Source organism: Notechis scutatus, chromosome 1 (genome assembly GCF_049901735.1).
Source record: "Notechis scutatus isolate UNSWTSFEM ecotype Mainland chromosome 1, rNotScu1.2, whole genome shotgun sequence".
NCBI classification, from domain to species: domain Eukaryota; kingdom Metazoa; phylum Chordata; class Lepidosauria; order Squamata; family Elapidae; genus Notechis; species Notechis scutatus.
The window spans coordinates 101,555,125-101,576,095 of NC_142009.1; the positions used below are offsets into that span (position 1 = coordinate 101,555,125).

The 20,971-nt window shown below is 38.8% G+C and overlaps 1 protein-coding gene across 5 annotated transcripts; it reads left to right on the plus strand.

Moving 5' to 3' along the window:
* Positions 1 to 12,490: 12,490 nt before the first annotated feature.
* On the plus strand, positions 12,491 to 20,971 carry LOC113430624 (amine sulfotransferase-like). Of its 5 annotated transcripts, none has more exons than XM_087973037.1 (7): positions 12,491 to 12,699; positions 12,993 to 13,142; positions 13,679 to 13,887; positions 14,508 to 14,634; positions 15,817 to 15,911; positions 16,430 to 16,610; positions 19,423 to 20,971. In XM_087973037.1, exons 2-7 carry the CDS (start codon positions 13,001 to 13,003, stop codon positions 19,581 to 19,583), a joined length of 915 nt encoding a protein of 304 aa, XP_087829163.1. In that variant the 5' UTR covers positions 12,491 to 12,699; positions 12,993 to 13,000; the 3' UTR covers positions 19,584 to 20,971. The 5 variants fall into 5 exon arrangements, with proteins under 5 accessions (XP_087829163.1, XP_087829177.1, XP_087829159.1 ...); XM_087973051.1 differs by having other exon boundaries at positions 12,591 to 12,704; XM_087973033.1 differs by having other exon boundaries at positions 12,594 to 12,699; positions 12,902 to 13,142.

The window sequence follows — 20,971 nt, forward strand, 5'->3', positions numbered from 1 at the left end:
CTGTGGCATTTTCTGTAGCTCTTTTCAAGTCTTTTATGCTCATCCTTTACGGCCTTAGAGGCTAGCCTTTTCATAGTATTCCTTTTCCTTGTATAGTCTATTATCAAGCCTCTAACATATGCCTTCATTGTATCCCATACATTCTGAATTGATGTATCTTCTTTTTTGTTTTCTCTAAAGAAAAAAGCCAATTCTTTCTCCATCCACTGTGTGAAGTCTTTTTTCCTTTAAAATAGTATTATTTAACGTCCATGTAGATCTTCTTTTTTGTCCTTTCCATTTAATTGTCATTGGATTGTGATCTGCCCAAGTACTTGTTTCAATATTTATTTCTTGAATGTTAGATATTAATTCTGTTGACATCGATATCATATCTATTCTGGACCATGATAAGTGTCTATTTGAATAGAAGGTGTATTGTTTAGTTTTAGCATTTCTTTCTCTCCATGTATCTTTTAAGTTTATTTCATCTACCATTTAAAAAAAAGATTTAGGGAGAGTCTTTCTGTTTTGCTTTATTGTTTTATGTGCTGTATAGTCCAATTTATTGTCTACAATTCCATTAAAATCTCCCATCATAACTATATTAGCATAGTCCAGTTCAATTATTTTCATATGTAATTTTTTGTAGAATTCTTCTTGTTTGTCATTCGGAGCATAAATTGCAATCAGGAGTGTTTTCATATTATTGTCCATTATTTCCACCATTAGTATTCTTCCATCATCATCAGTATAGATCAATTTTGCTGGGGTGGTCTCTTTAATATATAAAACCACTCCTCTTTTCTTACATTGGGTCAAGGAAGTAAATATTTTCCCTAATTTTGGCTGTACTAACAATTGTTCATATTGTTTTTAAATATGTACTTTTTGTAGACAAATTATATCAAATTTTAATTTCTCTAATTTATGGAAGGTTTTCCTTCTTTTAACGGCTGAGTTAAGTCCGTTTATATTAATTGTAATCAATTTTTTCTCTTCCATAGTTATATTATATAGTTAAATTTAGCAGCTCTCGTAGATCTTAGTTCACATTGTTCTTTGGCTTCCACCTTTCCACCTACTGCGCCTTCTTCTTTTTCAGTCACCATTTGGCAGTCCTCTTGGAATTCAATTAGTGAGATCTCTTTTTCTGCCTCTTCCTCTTTCCTTCCAAAAAATTCTGTATAAAATAATTCCGCTTTCTCAATTGTGTCAATTCTATGTCTGTTCTTGCCATGTGAACATTAAACCTTCTGGAATCAGCCATCTATAATTCACCTCTTTTTTAAGTAGCATTTTAGTCAGGAATCGGTATTCTCTTCTCATCTCTCTCACTCTTCTGGGTATTTGTTTCAAGACCACAATCTCCTTGTCTTTGTATTTCAATGTTTTCTCTTTTGCCACTTGCAATATTTGCGTTTTAATGGCTTTCTTTGTAAATCTAATGTGAACTTCTCTTGGTAAGCTATTTCTCATCGCATATCTTGTGAAACTCGATAAACCTCATCTATTCCATCCATCATCTTCTCTTCAGTTATTTCCAAAGCTTCAGCCAGTATTTCTATCATTATCTCAGCTAGATTTTGTCCTTTTTCTTCCTCTACGTTTTGGAATCTAAGATAGAATTCTGATCTATCCATCTCCCATCTCAACATACCACTTTTATCTTGTTCAACCACCATTAATCTATTATCAATATCTCCAATCTTCTTGTCTCTTTGTTTATCTTTTTCTTCAATTTTTTGGAATCTCTCATCAGACTTCAATATCATTTGTTGGATGTTCTCCACATTTTCATCAGTTTTCCCTGTTCTTTGTTCAATGTTCTCTGTTCTTTGTTCAATGTTCTCTGTTCTTTGTTCAATGTTCTCTGTTCTTTGTTCGATGTTCTCTATTCTCTTTTCAATATTCTCTGATCTTGCTTGAATATTTTGAATTCCTTGCATAATCATCTGCACAGTCACTTTTTCTTGTTCTTTTTCTTGCTTTAACATTGTCTGTATTGAACGTTGTCCTCCAGATGGTGGAGAGGAAGAAGTAGAAGAACCAGGAGCTATAAATTTCCTACTCATTTTAAGCAATTCAAAATCTTCAGGTTCTTCTAAACCTTAATCCAATTGTAAAGTAACCAATTATAGTTCAAAATAAAAATAGTAGAAAAAAGAAGCCCAATAATAATAATAATAAAAAGGAAAAAAAGGGAGGACAAAATTTCTTCAGGTTCTTGTATACCTTAATCCAATCAATAGTTAGATAAAGAAAAAGACTTAAGAAAAAAAAAGAAAAAAAAGGAAAAGGAAAAATTCTTCAGGTTCTTCAATACCTTAATCCAACTGAAAGATCTCAAATAGAAAAAAGTGCATAAAAATAAACCAGAAAGGTAGATGAAAAAACAAAAATACCAGGAAAGGGAAAAAAAAGGCTTTTAAGGCTTTCCCTTTAAAATAAAAAGCAAACGTAGAGATTGGACTTCCAAAAAAAGAAAGAAAGAAAGAAAGAAAAACAAAGACAAGCTCCAACAAAGCCAAAAAACCCAAATAGTTATTACAAAAAAAAAAAGATTAAAAAAATACAATAAAGCTGGTGAGGAGGGATAGCACAACTTAGGAAAAGTAAAAAGGGCACACTGCACTTTGTTTGATTATCCAAGGCTCTTATTATAACTCTCTTCTCCAAAAACTTTTCACCTTTTTTCCCTCTACGTTTCAACACCAGACTCCAGCTGTTGATAGAAACCCAGAAGAGCACCTGCAATAATACTCTCCCATGCTCTTCCCTCTATCTTATCAAATAGCAATGTCCTTGAAAAAGAGTCTCAGTTCTTTCTTTCTCAGCTTTGTCTGGTCACAGGGAAATAGAATATTTTCAAGCCTCTAGTTGGCAGTGTTACAAAGTTTCTTTGCTCTCACTTTCCCCCTCCTTTTCCAAGCAGGATATAATAAGAATTAATAAAAAAAGAAAAGATATATTTTTAAAAATGAAATAACTAAAGGCAGCCTGTAGCCTAAAATATTACAAAATCAAAAAGGAGAAGAAAAAAATAGATATAAATGAAAAAACCAGTCCAGTTTCAAAATACAAGATCATATATAGAAAATCCAGCAATGAGAAAAACAAAACAAAACAAAACATTACTTTGACATTCCTGTTTAAAATCGCCGCTTAATCACTTCTGTCAAAACTTTTACAGATTCTTTCTTTTCCTTAGGGTGTCCTTTCAGATCTTAAAAAAAAAAAAAAAAAGTTCTCACCAAACCGGCACACTCTCTCTTTCTGTTCTCTTCCATTTTGGAACTGTCCCAACTTCAGCAGCTTTAATGGCTGCCTCTTTGCCATTGGCAAGAAGAGCTTCTCCTGGATCTACCAGGGACTTTGTGGTATCCCTGGGATCAACAGGATGCGCTCTTCACTTTCACCGTCTCTTCGGTATGGTTTAGATTCGATAGGATCGTCCAGGAGCAAAGATATCGGCAGCGATCTCAGACCTCCAAGATCGCATGCCGTATCATTGCGATGCCATGTCCGCCCTCTTCACACTCTTCTTCACTGAATGCTTCAGCCAAGTCTTTGTATTGGTTGAGTACCTGGGGTTTATCTGGGAGAAGGTGGGATGCCATGGATGCTGGCTCAGGCTCCGATGGCTTTGTAGTGGGTGGAAGAAGGGGCAATGGGCTTGGTCCAATGAGGATTTTTCTGAATCCATCCTCCCATTTGATTGCTGGGGCCCATTTATCTAGCCAAGCAAGTCACAGTATGATTGATTCTGACATCTTGAGGGCCACTATGAAGCGTATGAGTTCACAATGGGGCCCTAATTCCACCTTGATCAATTCAGTCATCTGAGTGGCTGGCCCCCCAAATAAGATTCCACCCACTTGTTCAAATCTGATTGGGCATTTTAGCAAGTTAGTCTTTATGCCCAATTGTTCAATGATGGGGAGTCCGATAAGACATCTAGAATACCCAGTATCAATGACAGCTTCTAACTCCCTGGCCTCCCCCCTGTTTGGTACCACTAACTTGATCTTGACTGTAAAAGTATGATGGGATCACTCACCATTGGGTCATCTTCACAGGTCGGGTTCTCGGGGACATGGTGGCAGTCTGGTGGTCCATTGCTCCCATCTGTGTAGAGAGGGCTTTCCCAGCTGTGCTTGGTGAACCCTCCCCTGGCCGGGGGCCTTTCTTGATTCTTCCGACCTCTAACAGCTGGATTAGACTTTGACTGCGGAGCTTGTGGTACAGTAACAGGGACCAGACAGTCTGCTTCTCTATGGCCAGCTTGGCCACATCGGTAATATTTCAGCACCCTGGTAGGTTGGGTACCAGCAGTTTTGGCTGATACGGTTGGTGGTCTCCTAGCCACAATTCTCTTAGGCAGGGCTGCTGGAAGGGGTTTCCTGTGTGGATTGATGCTGCGATCTAAGCTGAGGGATGCGACATACCACGATTGTAAGGTCTCTGGGATTCCCCTAATTTAACAGGCCTCCTTTAATTCTGGATCAATGGCATTTTTAAAATAGTGTAAAGTCATTCTTTCAGGCCAATCCATGAGGTGGCTTGCAACCCTTCTAATGTCTGACAAGGGTCACTTGCCTTGCCTCATTTCCATTAACTTCTCTTCATTCTCTGCTACCCTGTCTGGATTTTCAAATCTGAGTCTTAATAATTGAATAAATCCATTTACATCGTGTAATTTGGGGGCTTGTTCATTGTGTAGTTGGGCCACCCAGTCTGAAGCATCCCCTTCATTCATCCCATTTGTTATGGCTGTAACTAAATCGTGCTCTGTGGCATATTGATCTCCAAATTGTTCTATATGGGATCAGATTCAAGTGAGGAAGTAATTGAAATGTTCATGGCAGCCATCGAATACGACCAGAAGGTCCAGCCTGGGTTGTGGTTGTGGAAGTGGCACAGGCCAGGCCCCTGCAGGCTGTACTGTAATGAAAGGAACCAGCCTGGTGGTGTACATAGGCTGGGTAGGCCCCCTGTGTCCTGGCTGGGTAGTGCCTCTCTGGAATAGGGGTCCCTGTGGCCTCACTGCTGGTTGGGGCTGCATTTATGTTGGCCAGGAGGAAGATGGGTGAGGCCTGGTTCCCTGGTCGGGTGGAGGGGGAGTAGCTGCTGTCTGTTGTATGGGCAACCCCCCTTCAGACCAGGGCTGGGTTAGTGCTGGCTGCCATTGGCATTGAATCCACCCCTGGCCTGGATAAAATCCTCACCCTGGAGGGATACTCTCTGCAGGGGGCAAAATTCCCTCTGGAAAATGAGGGGATTGCCTCGGAGGCTGAAACATACCTCTGTCAGTTGATGCATCTTTCTGGTTTCCTCCACTGACATCTGTATAGTCTCCTCCCTCCAATCAGACAGAATAGCAATCTGCCTGGGGCTTGAGAAATATTTCTCTTCAACCAGTTGGGTTACCTCTGGGTTATAACAACTTCTTGAGTTGATATGCTTTGGTATAGCTCCCAAACTTCTTTCCTCTACTGTCATTCCATCATCCATCATCTCCTCCAAACAAAGGCTTGCAGATTCAATTAATGTTCCGGAGGGAGGGCCCCCTTACTCTCCCCCTTGCATATCTCCAGCTTCGGCTGATTGTTGATAATTCTCCATCTCAGGAAAAAGAACTCCAGGGTATCAGCCAAGCCCCTTCAAAAAATAAAAGTTTGACTTGGGAAATGAATGTAAGGCATCCAGAAAGTATCCATGATAGCAATCACTCTGAGACATTTCTCTCCAATTGATTTATTTAGAAACAGATCTGGCATATCAAAGGCAATTTCCCAAGTGAAATTATTTTCACGTGTTACACAGAATCCACCTTCTCTCTTCCCTTCTCTCCTCCCACTTCTACACTTCATAAATCACGAGAACCAATTAACTACCACTGGGATTTCTTAATACGACATACAGAATAACCTTGAACTTTTCAACTCCACCAACTCTCTTAACAAAATGTGGCAGCTGAATTTTAAAGCTGACAGATACATTCTAAATACTTGGCATGTAAATCAAAAGTGCCTTTGTATTTTTAAAACATACTGATTTTTATAGCCACACTTCAATAAATGTATGGATACAGTAAGACAAGTGTGATAAAAGTCTATTAAGTTTCTCCATGGAAGTTTTTCCATCCATGAAGCAGACAATACTATAGAAGTGATTTGTCATGACCTTCTGGTCCCTTATACAACATCCCTTATGTTAGTCAGAATCTTTCTGCAACCATTTTATCTGAACTGATAACGTTTAAAGTGTCAGCAAAATGTTTGCCAGCATCTATCTGAATAAATGAGCAAAAAATTAGGATGCACAACACTGTTAACTACCTCTATAAAACTCTTTATGAGTTTGCTTGTCTCCATCATTGAGTGTGTCTTAACACAATGCCAAAGAGGAAGGACATCAGTAATAATCTTAGAGAACCAATTGTTCCTGTCTATCAGTCTGGGAAGGATTTTAAGGACATTTCCAAACAATTCCAAGTACCGTATTTGCCGGCGTATAAGACGACTGGGTGTATAAGACGAGCCCCCAACATTTCCACTCAAAATATAGAGTTTGTTATATACTCGCCGTATAAGACGACCCCCCCACTTGGAGACATGTTTTTCAGGGCAAAAAAGTCATCTTATACGCCGGCAAATACGGTAAGTTGTAACACTTGGGGTATTCTGGATATAATTCTTGATTGACACTCCCGCCCCTTTCCCCCAAACTTACAAAGCCACCAAAATGCTTTAGAGAGGCAGCTTCGCCTTTCTCAGGCTGGCACTCAATTCCCTTTCTTTGTGACACTGTTGAGCGATCTGCTTTTTTCAGGGGAAAATAAATAAATAAAAATAAAACTGGACGAAAAACAGTCGAGTTGTTTCTTAATATCTTTCCACCTCCCCAACCAATTTGTCTCCAAGGGTTCTGAGTGCGAAAGGGCCGCCACTGATCAGGCACAAGAAACTGGTCCTTTTTTCCCTTGGCTTTGTGGTTGTTACTTCTTACAGGGAGGGATAATGAGATACCCACACTGGGAGAAAGCGGAAAGGATGTCTATTTTCCTGCTCACTAACTTACCAGAAAGCATCGAGTTCCTACCCCGAGACTTGCCAAAAGTCCAGTTCATTCATTTGCTACCTTTCTCCAACGAGATCCAGATCTGTTTCCACAACGCGCTTAGGATCTTATCTTATTATCTTATTATTATCTTATTAGCCTTGCTCGGTCCGTCCAAGAGAGAAGAAGGCAGACGGTTTTGCGCTCAGGGAGAAAGGAAAGGAGCCTCTCGCTCACGCTGCACACTGCCCCCCCCTCCACCCCAGCAACGCTTAGGAAAAGAGTTACACAAGCATCCTTTCCAGAAGTGAATCGGGGGGGTGGGGGGGAGGATTCGGAGCAAAGGCTGAAACCGGGAAGAGAAAAATTCCCAAAGAAAATCGCACGAGCAGCATCCCATTCCTGGGAGAAAAACAAAAAAACAAAAAACACGAACTCTTCCCGAAGTGCAAAAGCAAGGATGGCGCTTTCTCAGCTTTGAGTGGCGTCGCTGCTCTCCCACCCCCTCCACTCGTCCCCACGTGTGGCAAAGTTTCTGCCACTGGGGGGGTGGAAGGAGGTGAGGGATGGGGGCAAAGCCTGGAGCCTGCCGGTCCGCTCACATGAGCGGAGGGGGTGGGGGGGGGGGGGGGGGAGGAGGAGGAAGAGAGACTCCGGCTGGCCTTGAAGGGGCTTCGCAAGTTGCGGAGCTCCGCCCCCGTCGCTCTTGCACCAAGTGACAACAACGTATTTGCCGGCATATAAGACGACCTTTGTTATATACTCGCTGTATAAGACGACCCCCCCACTTGGAGGCATGTTTTTCAGGGCAAAAAAGTCGTCTTATACGCCAGCAAATACGGTACATCATCTACAGTGAGGAAGATTATTCACAAGTGGAAAACATTCAAGTCAGTTGCCAATCTTCCTGAGTGGACATTCCAGCAAATTCACCCCAAGGGCAGACATGCAATCCTCAGAGAAATTGCAAAAAAAATCCCAGAGTTACATCTCACACCCTACAGGCCTCAGTTAGCATGTTAAATGTTAAAGTTCATAACACTACAGTTGGAAAAAGACTGAACCAGTATGGTTTGTTTGGAAAGGTTGCCAGGAGAAAGTCTCTTCTCTCTAAAAAGAGCATTGCAGTACAGCTTTGGTTTCTAAAGTTGTATCTGAACAAATCATAAGACTTTTGGAACACTGTCCTTTGGACAGATGAGACCACAGTGGAGATGTTTGGCCACAATACACAGTGCCATGTTTGATGAACCTCAAATACTGGATATCAGCACAAACATCTCATACCAACCATTAAGCATGGTGGTGGAGGGGGGGGGTCATTTGGACTTGCTTTGCAGTCACAGGATCTGGACACCTTGCAGTCACTGAGTTGACCATTAACTCTTCTGTATACCAAAGTATTGTAGAATCACATGTGAAGCCACCCATCTGACAGCTAAGTATTGACCGATATTGGGTCATGCAACAGGACAATGACCCCAAGCAGACCAGCAAAACTACAACAGAATGGCTGAAAAGGGAAAGAACCAAGGTGTTGCAATGGCGCAAAGTCCAGACCTCAATCCGATTGAAACGCTGTGGTGGGACCTCAAGTGAACTGTACATAAACAAATGCTCACAAATTTCAATTAAGGGAAGCAATGTTTTAAAGAACTGCGGGCCAAAATTCTTCCAAAATAGAATCAAAATTCTTTCAAAACTATTGAATCGTAAGTTTTACACACACAGCTCCTCCATTTTGGCTTTCTTTTTATAAAATAAATCATGACATGGTGTAATTTCATGTTGTTCATCTGAGGTTGTATTTACATACTTGTAAGACCTGCTAAGACTAGATTTTTACTATGTTCTCATACATAAAACTGAAGAACTCAAACAGGGTATTCTTCCTATTTACATGACTGTATAAACACACAAACCTAGTCACAGAAAAATGTGTAAGAATGAACATTTTGGTGACAGGATGACATAAAGAGCCTCTAGTTTAATTGAATACAAAAAAGGTTGACATATTTTTAACCATTGTTTCCCAGGCACTATTGGGGACTGGAAGAACCTCATGACTGTTGCTCAGAGTGAATGGTGTAGACCCTATCAAGTTTCTCCATGGAAGTTTTTCCCTCCATGAAGCAGACAATACTATAGAAGTGATTTGTCATGACCTTCTGGTCCCTTATACAACATCCCTTATGTTAGTCAGAATCTTTCTGCAACCATTTTATCTGAACTGATAACGTTTAAAGTGTCAGCAAAATGTTTGCCAGCATCTATCTGAATAAATGAGCAAAAAGTTAGGATGCACAACATTGTTACAATTATTAACCCAATGTATTGAACTTGGCTGCATTTGCAGAAAACATGCTGTCATCAGTGTCCACACAAACCAAGTCCATGTAATTCAATTAAAGTCTGCAACACTATACAATGTAATTATGCAACTACATTTTCATTACATAATTGCATAATGTAACTGTGTAATTACATTTCATTCTGCAATGAAATTATTCCTTGCATAGCCTAACACATATTTTCCTGTACAGATTGCACTAGATAAACACAGAAATTTTAAACAGGTAAACATACTAGGCCCCTTGAAACTCTACAGCTTTCATTTTCTATGCATATATCAAATTCTCCTTTATTCCTCTGGCCAAATTCTTTCACTTCACTTGCCTTCCAGTAGCTCCTTGGGAGCTGAGCTCTATAGCACATTTTTCAGTGAATGCTCAGAAGCCACAGCACCCAACGCAACTCTTGTTAATACGGCCGACAGTCATTCCAGTGTGAAATTCTAATTATGTATTCTCACCATATTGAATGGATTTTCTTTTTTTTTTTTAAACAAGTTTTATTAATTTCAAAAACAAACAAATCATCATCAACCATTACATATTTAAACCTTTTTCCATTATAAATTTTACAAGTCAGATAAAACCTTATCTTATACAATACAATTCTATTTTAAACCATTTCTAAATGAACATAAAAAACATCTCTTGTCCTCTATTTCTTTCTGACTTGATTATCGTCATTTTCTTTCTATGCTTCTAAAAGGTTTCACCAATACTTCTCAAAAACATAAACAGACACAAACAAACATATAAAAAATCTTTTAGTAAAGTAACTTAGCCCCCGGTTCCTCTCTTTATATGGGCTTTAATTATATTCATGCTCATCTTACAGATCATTACCTATTTTATTTACCATTCTGTATCTTCTATATATACTTCTCCACACATTTCACTCTTCATAATTCTATCTTATTCAATCCATCTTAATTTAAATAATTATATTTGTATCTTTTGCCCATCCTTTATTATCACTCTATCTCATTCCTTATAATGAAAGAAAAAAAAGAATTTCTCCTGAAATCTCTAATCAGAGTATGATGCCTTTCTATCCTCTCCCTAAATATTAGATTAACATTTAAAATGACACCTAATATCCAATCTGATTCTGCTTGGTACATTCTATCTATTAATTTTTACTTTTAATAACAATAAAAACAGAGTAATAAATCGGAAATGTTTAAATACATAGTATCCTCCTAAATACGTAGTTAAATAATAAATCTAAATAATAAATCTTATAACATTCTCATTGCCTTTCCCTTCAATATTTTATTACATTTTAAAAATCAATCATTATTAAACATTTCAACATTTTAACTTCTTATTAACTCTTAAACCATTCTAATTTTCTATTTCTAATGCAAATATTACAATACCGTCTTATGTACCTTGCAAAATCTTTTTTAAGAAAATTTATACTTTACCCTTTATCCCTGAAAAAGATTCCTCTTTTCCCATCCAATTTTAAAACTTTGTGGCTTTTCTCCGCCTTTCCCCTTTCTTTCTTCCCCCACCCGATCTTCCTACCCCCCTTCTTCTAACCTCTGTCTTGCTGACATCCCTTCTCTGTTGTATTCCCTTTTTCTCTTGTTTGCTATCATTATATTTATTTTGCATCATATTTTTCTCTTTCTTAAATGTTTTTTTAGATCTTAAGTCCTTCATTTTCCTCGCTTTCTTCCTTCCTTCTTCCTTAGGTAAATTTTGGGATTCATTAAAGATGGTGTCTTCGTCTTCTTCTTGTTGTAGTTCTATCTGTCGCATTGTCTGTTCATAGTTAACCAGCGCCATTTCTAAAAATAGAAAAGCTTTTTCCATACCATCTTTACAGGCTGCTTTTGTTTGCTCATATTCATCCCTCAGTTCCTCAAGGGAGAAAGCCATTATAAATCTTTTCTTTTCTTTTTTCCCTCTTTCTTCTTACTCCAACCAAAATATTCCAAAAGAAAAGTAAGACAATCCCAAAGTCCACAATCCTCAATCAATCCAAGCCAAGCCAAAATTCCCACTTTCTCTTCCAGGGGTAGTATCAGACAAAGGAAAAAAGAAAATCCAAATCTGTGTTTTGAAGCCTTATTAAAAAAAAATTTCTCTCTCCAAATCCTTAAGGCATCTCCTCCAACAAAATCCAGCCAGATAAATATATTTTTTGTCCTCTCCCTTCTGACTTATCCCATAAAGCTAGTTTTACCTGAAAAAAAACAGGTTTCTCAATATCCGTTTGTTAATTCCATCTGGAGGGAGAGTAAACTTTCCTTTCAGCACCTCAGAATTGCCGCTTACTTTCTCTTATGGAAAGAATCATCCAAAAAGCCATCACTTCCAGGAATTAAATTAAATATATCTCAGAGTCCTGGATCGACCAAGAAGACTTTCACTTTTAAAAACTTTCTCCTCTTCCTCCTGCGCATACTTGCCCAGCTGCCGGCTTCTTTGTGGCGGCCATTACGGACCGCCGCTACGCCGTCTTGGTAAAAGGAGGTTCTGCCGGCCAGGGAGGGGGTCTGCAACACCCCCAAACCCTTTTCTGGATCACCCCTACCTTCAGCTGCCCCTGCAGGGCAGCCTTGCTCCGCACCCTTTCGGATCGGAGCCCCAAAAGCGGCTAGCGCGGCAGGGATCGCGCAGCTTCGCGAATCCCTACCGCTCGCAAAGCCGACAAACCGGAAATCCATATTGAATGGATTTTCATGGAACAGATTTAGGTGACTTTCAGCTAAGACTTTTCTGGTATGATTGCACCTATTCAGCATGGCTCTTAGATAGAGCATGCAGGTGTTCCCTCACCCCACCCCCAATGAAGTACTGTTGCCTTTGGAGGGGGACAATAATATAACAACTCTTATATAAAATTATATATAGAAATGGGGATTGGGATTCAGGTTTGAAAATACAATAACATTGTTCCGGCCGCATCTCCTATTGGTAAATCCATAATTCTTCATATAATGATACATTCCAAATACTTGGCATGTAAATCAAAAGTGTCTTTGTATTTTTAAAACATACTGATTTTTATAGCCACACTTCAATAAATGTATGGATTCAGTAAGACAAGTGCAATAAAAGTCTATGTCAGCTAAGAAAGTTCCCCTTGAACCATTTTACATTTCCAAGTTAGGTTATTGCTCCTCTCTTGCTTATTTTTGGAATGCAGAAGTAGTACTGACACAATGATTGACTAAAGATCAGCCTTCTTAAATATTTGAGCACTCTACAGGAGTATAAGTACATTGACAAACCATAGCAAATAAGCTGATTTAAGGACATGACACGAGTGACTGTCAGAGACTATATAGATAAGGTAAGGTAAGAAAAGAATTGCAATGAGTATGTTCATAACATTGTAATTAAAACTTTTTCCTTTACCCAGAATTTTTAGATTCCAAAAAGAACAGCAAATTTACCCTTTGCAATGGAAACTTTTATGGATGAAAATAGAGTTCATTGAACTAATGAATTAATTAGGGAAATAATAACATGTACATTGTTTTTCTTTATGTTAGCAGGATTCATTTATTTTAAAGAACCGAATTAATACAATATTGTCCATACATGTAGGAAGTATTGATAATTGCTCTATTATTACATCAACAGTTGAAGAAATGGAACCAGAGGATGAGTCCCTGTATAAATACAAAGGATTCTATTTCATAACTGGAATCTCCTCACCTGAACATTTAGATTCACTGGACAGTTTTGAAATCAGAGATGATGATACATTCATAATCACATATCCTAAATCCGGTAAGTTCAAAGATATCTTTCAAGAAAGAGTTAATCTTGTGTCTAATGATGTTATACAGTTCCTCAGTATTTTGGTTGCTGTGACTCTGTTATGCTGTAATATCTGCTATCGACAGATATTAAAATTTAGCATTTTATAAGAAGCTGGAAATGTAGGAAAAATAAAGCTGCTAAATCTCTACTTTCATTATTTATATTTTACTCAACATTGATGGATGGGTGACCTTGGCTAGTTACTCTCCCTCAGCCCAATCTACCTCACACGGTTGTTGTGAGGAAAATAGGAGGAGGAAGAAGTATCAGGTATGTTTGCCACCTTGAGTTAGTTCTAAAACTAATAAAGGCAGGATAGAAATAAATAGCTATTCTTTTCTCATCCACCCATCAGCTTAATCTATCAAGTTTAGTAGAGTTAATTATCTTCATGCATCTCTGAAATATTTGCTATTCTCCCTGATAGGAAGGTTGGCTTTGCATAAGTTCAACGTTCTCCAAATAATAATGGCTGAATCGATTTAATTTTTCCTTAACTGCAGGAACAATATGGACTCAGAATATTGTCAGCTTGATTCTTTATGAAGGCCATCGAAATGGAACTGAAAATATTACCCTCATTGATCGGGCACCATGGTTGGAGTATAATCTTTTCCATGTAGATTTACCCAATCGCCCATCACCTCGTGTCATTTGTTCCCACCTGCCCTACTATATGGTACCCAAAGGATTACAAAATAAAAGAGCAAAAGTAGGACATATTTTTTTAACTTGTTAGGTGGAGTGGGGTACTGTCTGCTTTTTTTTCCTTTTAACTCTGTATCTGAATTTTTTATTAACTAATAGGCAAGGGTACACCAATAAATATTACATTGTTCCAATATGTTTGGTAGACAATAGCAAGTTTTGAAGTGTGAGGGTAAAAAAACAGTGTTAAAATCAGAAGGTCATGCCCAGCAAAGTTTCCTTCTAGATCCAATTCATGGTGCTGGTTTTGACCTTTAAACCCCTTGATAATTAGGGAACATGTTATTTGAAGGACCTCTCCTCCCCAGTTGCAACTAGGCATCACATCGAGTCCAGCAGGAAAGTAATGTTGGGGTCCCATCAACTCGGGAGATTTGTTAGGCAGGATTTAGGAGGAAAGCCCTTTCTTCTGTGGTCTCTGCCAGATGGAAAATCATTCTCCCAACTAGAGGTTGGCCCCAATCCTGTTGGTCTGCTGGAAGGTTCTCAAACATGGTTTAGCTAATGAGCTTTGAGATCCCATGATATAATAGAGCCCATTAGATGAAGGTGTGAGAGTTACTTGGTGCCCTCTCTGTATGCTTTAGGTTTTTTTGACTAGGTGTTATCATCTTTCTCTTACAGATTATTTATGTGCTTAGAAATCCAAAGGATGCCTTGGTTTCTAGTTACCATTTTCACATAATGTCAGTTAAAATAAAGACTCCAAAAGACTTTGATACATTCTTGGAGAGGTTTTTGGCTGGCAAAGGTAAGACGAATTTGATCATGACAATTATGGATAAGAGATTATGAATATATTTTGATCCGCTTCCCACAAAGAGCAAACAATCCACCTTCTCTCCTAACATAAGAAATGAATAATGATTCTCTATACTCGTGCAGTAATTTGTGTAAACTCTACAGAAATATTTTATATGGATTGGTGGAGAAGAACGCAGGCCTCCTAGGACAACTATGATGTAAAAGTGAGTGGGGAGAAAAGAGAAGGCAGCTTATTAAGGGAGAGAGATGAGAAATACTAAGATATATTTAATATGGAGGAGAAAATGGAGAGAAATTGTTTACCAATTCAAAATCGGGATGTGAATGTGTTGGAGTGGATGGCTAGAATCAAATATTTTTAAAAAATCAATATTAGTTAATGAACCAAATACTCAAATGAAATAACAAGGGAAGCGTTTTAAAGGTTGGAAAGAGAAAAGAGCTAACCAGAGTCAGTCTGATATTTAAAGAAGTATAAAAAAATTAAATCAGATTGCCCCAAAGTCCCAAATAAGAAAAAGCAAAGAAATGAAGTTATATAGCAGCATCTTGACAAAAATCCCCCCTTAACAAGTTGGAGTATACAACTACATTAGTTGCTACGCTCATTCCTTCTCTACACATTCAGTGATGTTAGGCCAGCTCCTCAGTTGTGCTTTCATGCTTTGAACTTTAGGCCCACCAGGCCCATAATGGAGGAAACTCATCAGGATCATAATGGAGAAAACTCAAGCATTAACAATGTAGAAAGTGCCGTGCTGGCGCAGTGCTTAGAATGCAGTACTGCAGGCCACTTCTGTTGACTGATGGCTGCCTGCAATTTGGCAGTTCAAATCTCAGCCGGCTCAAGCCTGCCACCTTTCTGAGGTTGGTAATATGAGAACACAGATTGTTGGGGGAAATAGGCTGACTCTGTAAACTGCTTGGAGAGGGCTGTAAAGACCATGTAGATAAGACTGCTCTCATTTTTATGCTAAACCCATTTCTCTCCTAACAGTGTTTGTACTTCATGTTTTGTAGTTTGTGGCTAGACCATATAGATATTTGGGTAACCACCAGGTGAGCTATCATGCTTTGATCTTTAGTCCAACCAGAATCATAAGGTTATGTGGAGGAAATTCATGCATTAATCCTCACGTTCATGCTAAACTCATTTCTCTTCTATCAGTGGCTTGTAATTCGTGGCTAGACCACGTAGAAGGCTGGTACTCTCATAAGAGTGATTTCAATATACTCTTTCTGTCTTATGAAGAAATGAAAAAGGTAAGAGATGTTGTGTTGTGTAGTGCAATATGTACAACCATCAAGCACAGAAAGCTTTAGAAATGATGGGATATGTAAATAACTTATTCCAATAGGGAGTAGCAGAGGTCACCGTAGAGCCAATCTTGGGAAAGTATATTTTTTAGCCTGGCTTGGGAACTGGCCAGCCTCTGATGCAGCCAAGATTGCTAGGAATATGACTCTGAATCTGTGGCACATAAATATATTGTAAACTAAAAATGTTTCTCAGCAATTTGCCTCATGGAAACTTTTACAAGAAGTCCTAAAGCAGCATTTATTTATTTAATTCATTGATATTGCTTCTATGTACAGTTTTCATTTTTTAAAAAATATTTTATCTCAAGGTAATTTTTCAGGAGGAAAAGAATTAAAGTTTAATATGCAAGATATGTATTATAAAGAAATAATCTTGAGAATTCCTGAAATATATCAACAATATTTTCCATCTTTTCTCCATTGTTCTGGATGAACTAATATAAAGCTTTATCAAATTGCAGGATCTGAAAAGTTCTGTACTGAAAATATGCAATTTCCTAGGGAAAAAACTAACTGAAAAGGAGGTGGATGATGTGGTGGATAAAGCTACATTTGATAACATGAAAGCGGATCCTAGAGCAAACTACACATCCATACCTCCCAGTATACTAGATTTCAGCAAAGGAAACTTTCTTCGCAAAGGTAGATCAGTAATAATTCATACTCTGGAGTTATGCTTTTGGAATGTGCCAGGCTTCATCTGAAACCAGGTTCCCACCTTCATCTGAAAGGCACCTTCTAAAGTGATATGGACCTGCCCCTCTTTCTGCTGTCTCTCCATGATGTTGTGTTTGCCTCATCAGCAGCCTACGTTTGAGGCAGCCGTAACTAAGCCTTTCTTAGTTGTGCCAATGTTAAAGTGGTGTTCTCTTTTTCACAACAAATTTCAGGCATGGATATAATCTGACCTGTTTCAATTATCATTCTGTTGGTTGCACAGTCTAATGATCCTTTGGGTGTGGGATTGTTTTAGCTCATACTGACCACTTTAGGATGGTGGAGACACAACTTCTTTTTTCTTTACCTTGGGTACTCTCCTCCACCAGGATGGGGTGAATCATACGGTTAGGACAAAGTTAGCAAGCCCATGTTTGAAATCCGAGTGCTGCTGCATGGCGGGGTGAGCTCCTGTCATTCTCTGTAGCACCTTGTTGGGAACATGAAAGGAGCACCACTCCCGGGACATCTCCCTGGAAAAAATGATGTCACCAGCTAATCCTTTCAACCTGGAAAGGCTAATCAACATTTTTTCAACCTTGAAAAAAGGTGTCTCCGACATAGGAGGGCATTGTCCTCCAGCCTTACAACTACCTAAATCTGCAGGGACATATTCAATGATCAAAAGCCATCAATCATTTCTCTTAAGCATTGAGCTAATTGACTGAACTCACAATCATTTAGAACTTCACTGGGAGACCATTGGTTCCATGACTTCCCAGTAAGAGATACTTGTGGCAGGGGAATCACACAACACCTCCTAGATAGAGAGATCTTTGCCTTCTACCAAGTCTTCCTTCTGTAATCCAGCTCAAGTTAAAATAGTAAGAACGAGTTTTCCACCCAAAAACAATCAACACAGATTTCTAAGAACTGTTTGATGGGCAGAGAAGTGGTTAAGCATTCCTTTGATAACTGAGAAACATGCAATGTTCCAAGTTAGTCAGCTTTTGCAAACTATTACCCTCTTTCTCAGTCTCAGAGAAGCCTATAGTAGGCAAGGTAATTGGAGAGTAAAAACCAAACTGAAGAATTTGGTTCTTTATCCCTATGGTCCCCACCTGACGCCCTGAAATATTTTATATACAGTAATGTTAAAAAGAAAGTACACTCTGAGTTCTATCGTTTACGTATGAAGACATAGTAAAAGTCATCTGATCTTTAGCAGTTCTTAAAAGCAGGTAAATGCATCCTCAGATGAACAACACATGACGTATCACACCATGCCATCATTTATTTATAAAAAGAAAGCCAAAATAGGGAAGCCATGTGTGAAAAATTAAGAACCTTCTTAATTCTTCCATAGGTATGAAGAGGCTCAGTAACTCCCAATTGCTGCTAATCAAGTGCCCTTAATCAATTGATCATCAGCAAGTGTAACTACCTCTATAAACCCCAAAGTTTTATGAGTTTGCTTGTCTCCATCATTGAGTGTGTCTTAACACAATGCCAAAGAGGAAGGACATCAGTAATAATCTTAGAGAACCAATTGTTCCTGTCTATCAGTCTGGGAAGGATTTTAAGGTCATTTCCAAACAATTTAAAAGTACATCGTCTACAGTGAGGAAGATTATTCACAAGTGGAAAACATTCAAGATATTTGCCAATCTTCCTGAGTGGACATCCCAGCAAATTCACCCCAAGGTCAGACATGCAATCCTCAGAGAAATTGCAAAAAAATCCAAGAGTTACATCTCAGACCCTACAGGCCTCAGTTAGCATGTTAAATGTCAAAGTTCATAACACTACAGTTGGAAAAAGACTGAACCAGTATGGTTTGTTTGGAAAGATTGCCCGGAGAAAGTCTCTTCTCTCTAAAAAGAGCATTGCAGTACAGCTTTGGTTTCTAAAGTTGCATCTGAACAAATCACAAGACTTTTGGAACACTGTCCTTTGGACAGATGAGACCACAGTGGAGATGTTTGGCCACAATACACGGTGCCATGTTTGATGACCTCAAATACTGGATATCAGCACAAACATCTCATACCAACCATTAAGCATGGTGGTGGAGGGGGGATGATTTGGACTTGCTTTGCAGTCACAGGATCTGGACACCTTGCAGTCACTGAGTTGACCATTATCTCCTCTGTATACCAAAGTATTGTAGAATCACATGTGAACCCACCTGTCAGACAGCTAAGGATTGAGCAACATTGGGTCATGGAACAGGACAATGACCCCAAGCACATCAGCAGAACTACAACAGAATGGCTGAAAAGGGAAAGAACCAAGGTGTTGCAATGGCCCAAAGTCCAGACCTCAACCCGATTGAAACGCTGTGGTGGGACCTCAAGTGAACTGTACATAAACAAATGCTCACAAATTTCAATTAAGGGAAGCAATGTTTTAAAGAACTGCAGGCCAAAATTCTTCCAAAATAGAATGAAAATTCTTTCAAAACTATTGAATCGTAAGTTTTACACACACAGCTCCTCCATTTTGGCTTTCTTTTTATAAAATAAATCATGACATGGTGTAATGTCATGTTGTTCATCTGAGGTTGTACTTACATACTTTTAAGACCTGCTAAGACTAGATTTTTACTATGTTCTCATACATAAAACTGAAGAACTCAAACAGGGTATTCTTCCTATTTACATGACTGTATAAACACACAAACCTAGTCAAAGAAAAATGTGTAAGAATGAACATTTTGGTGACAGGATGACACAAAGAGCCTCTAGTTTAATTGAATACAAAAAAGGTTGACATATTTTTAACCATTGTTTCCCAGGCACTATTGGGGACTGGAAGAACCTCATGACTGTTGCCCAGAGTGAAAGGTTTGACCACGTCTTTAAGGAGAGGATGGAAAAGCTGCCCTTAAAGTTCTGCTGGGATATTCAGGAGGATCCTCAGCCTATTTCCAGCTCAGTGGAGGAAAATAATGTGTGATACACATCTTCAAATGGCTTGAATCAGAAATGACCTTCCACGAGTCATATTACATTGTAAAGTTTAATTCTCAACTCACAAATATCATAGAAGAGAGCAACATTAAATTCTGTGTTATTGTTAAATATTGTTTATTGAGTTAGATTTCCATAGCTGCCTGACTCTAAATGAAATAGAGCCCCACAAAGACAACATAACACTTATATTTTCTGACTCCCTGAAGATATATATATTGCTTGCTGTATCATCTTAGCCCCACTCTTGAAGGGAAAATCAAGTTTTTTAAAAAAAAAATTGGGGGGGGAAGACTAACATACTCAGGGTACTACAAATCTTGGTACCTCATGGATAGGGTGGGGAAGAGATTAAACAAGGCGTATAACCGAGGTCTCATCAGATTATATTATTTATTATTTGAAAAAGTTCATATAGCCCCCCAGCTGATATATGTTGCCTCCAGGTGGCTTCCAACATTAAAACAGTGTAAAAATAACCCTGATTTCCTCCACCCACCCCAGCAAGACTGACAACATAGTTACACTATGATCGAGTCCTTATCAGTTAGGGAGTCCCAAGGCTCACTGACAAAATCATGTCTTCAGAACCTTCCAGAAAAATAAAAGATGATAACCAGCATCTTGAACTGCCTCCAGAAGCAGATGAGTAATCAATGCCTCTCCCACAAGGGGTGGTGGTGTTGTTCCGTTGCTGAGTCATTTCTGACTGTTCATGACCCACGGACTGTAGTATGCCAGGCCTACTGTCATCTACTGTCTTCCTGAGTCAGCCCAAATTCATTGATGACACTCTCTAACCATCTCACCCCCTGCTGTCTCCTTCTCCTTTTGCCTTCAATCACAAGAGTTGTGCAGACATTTTGAACTCATTGAAATTTCTGGATAAGATTCCAGAAGCCCTGTGTACAGTGCATGACAATCCTCTAACTGGAGATATCTAGAACACAGGAACCATGAAGAGAACTGGTTGGTCCAGGAAATTGTGGTGCACAACTCATAACTGCAGACAGACCACCCTGGCCATGACCACCACCTACCCCTTGAACAGTTGTTGCTAATCCCAAAGAACCCACAGATCACACACTAAGTCTGTTTGGCACAATGCAAGTCCATCCATGACCAACAATGGCAATTCTCTGAGAATCAAGGAATCCCAAACCCATGTTAAAGGAAAATGTTAAGATTGGAAAGCAAAAGAATAAGATGAAGGAACACTGAAGAATAAAGAAATTGCCAGAACATGCTACACTAATGTGCTTGGTGATGATTGCATGGTTTGAAAATCATTCCTTTTCTCCTTTATATTAGTTTCTATTTTAATATATGATGTTGAAACTCTGTAAAGATACTATAAAAATCCCCAAAAGTTAA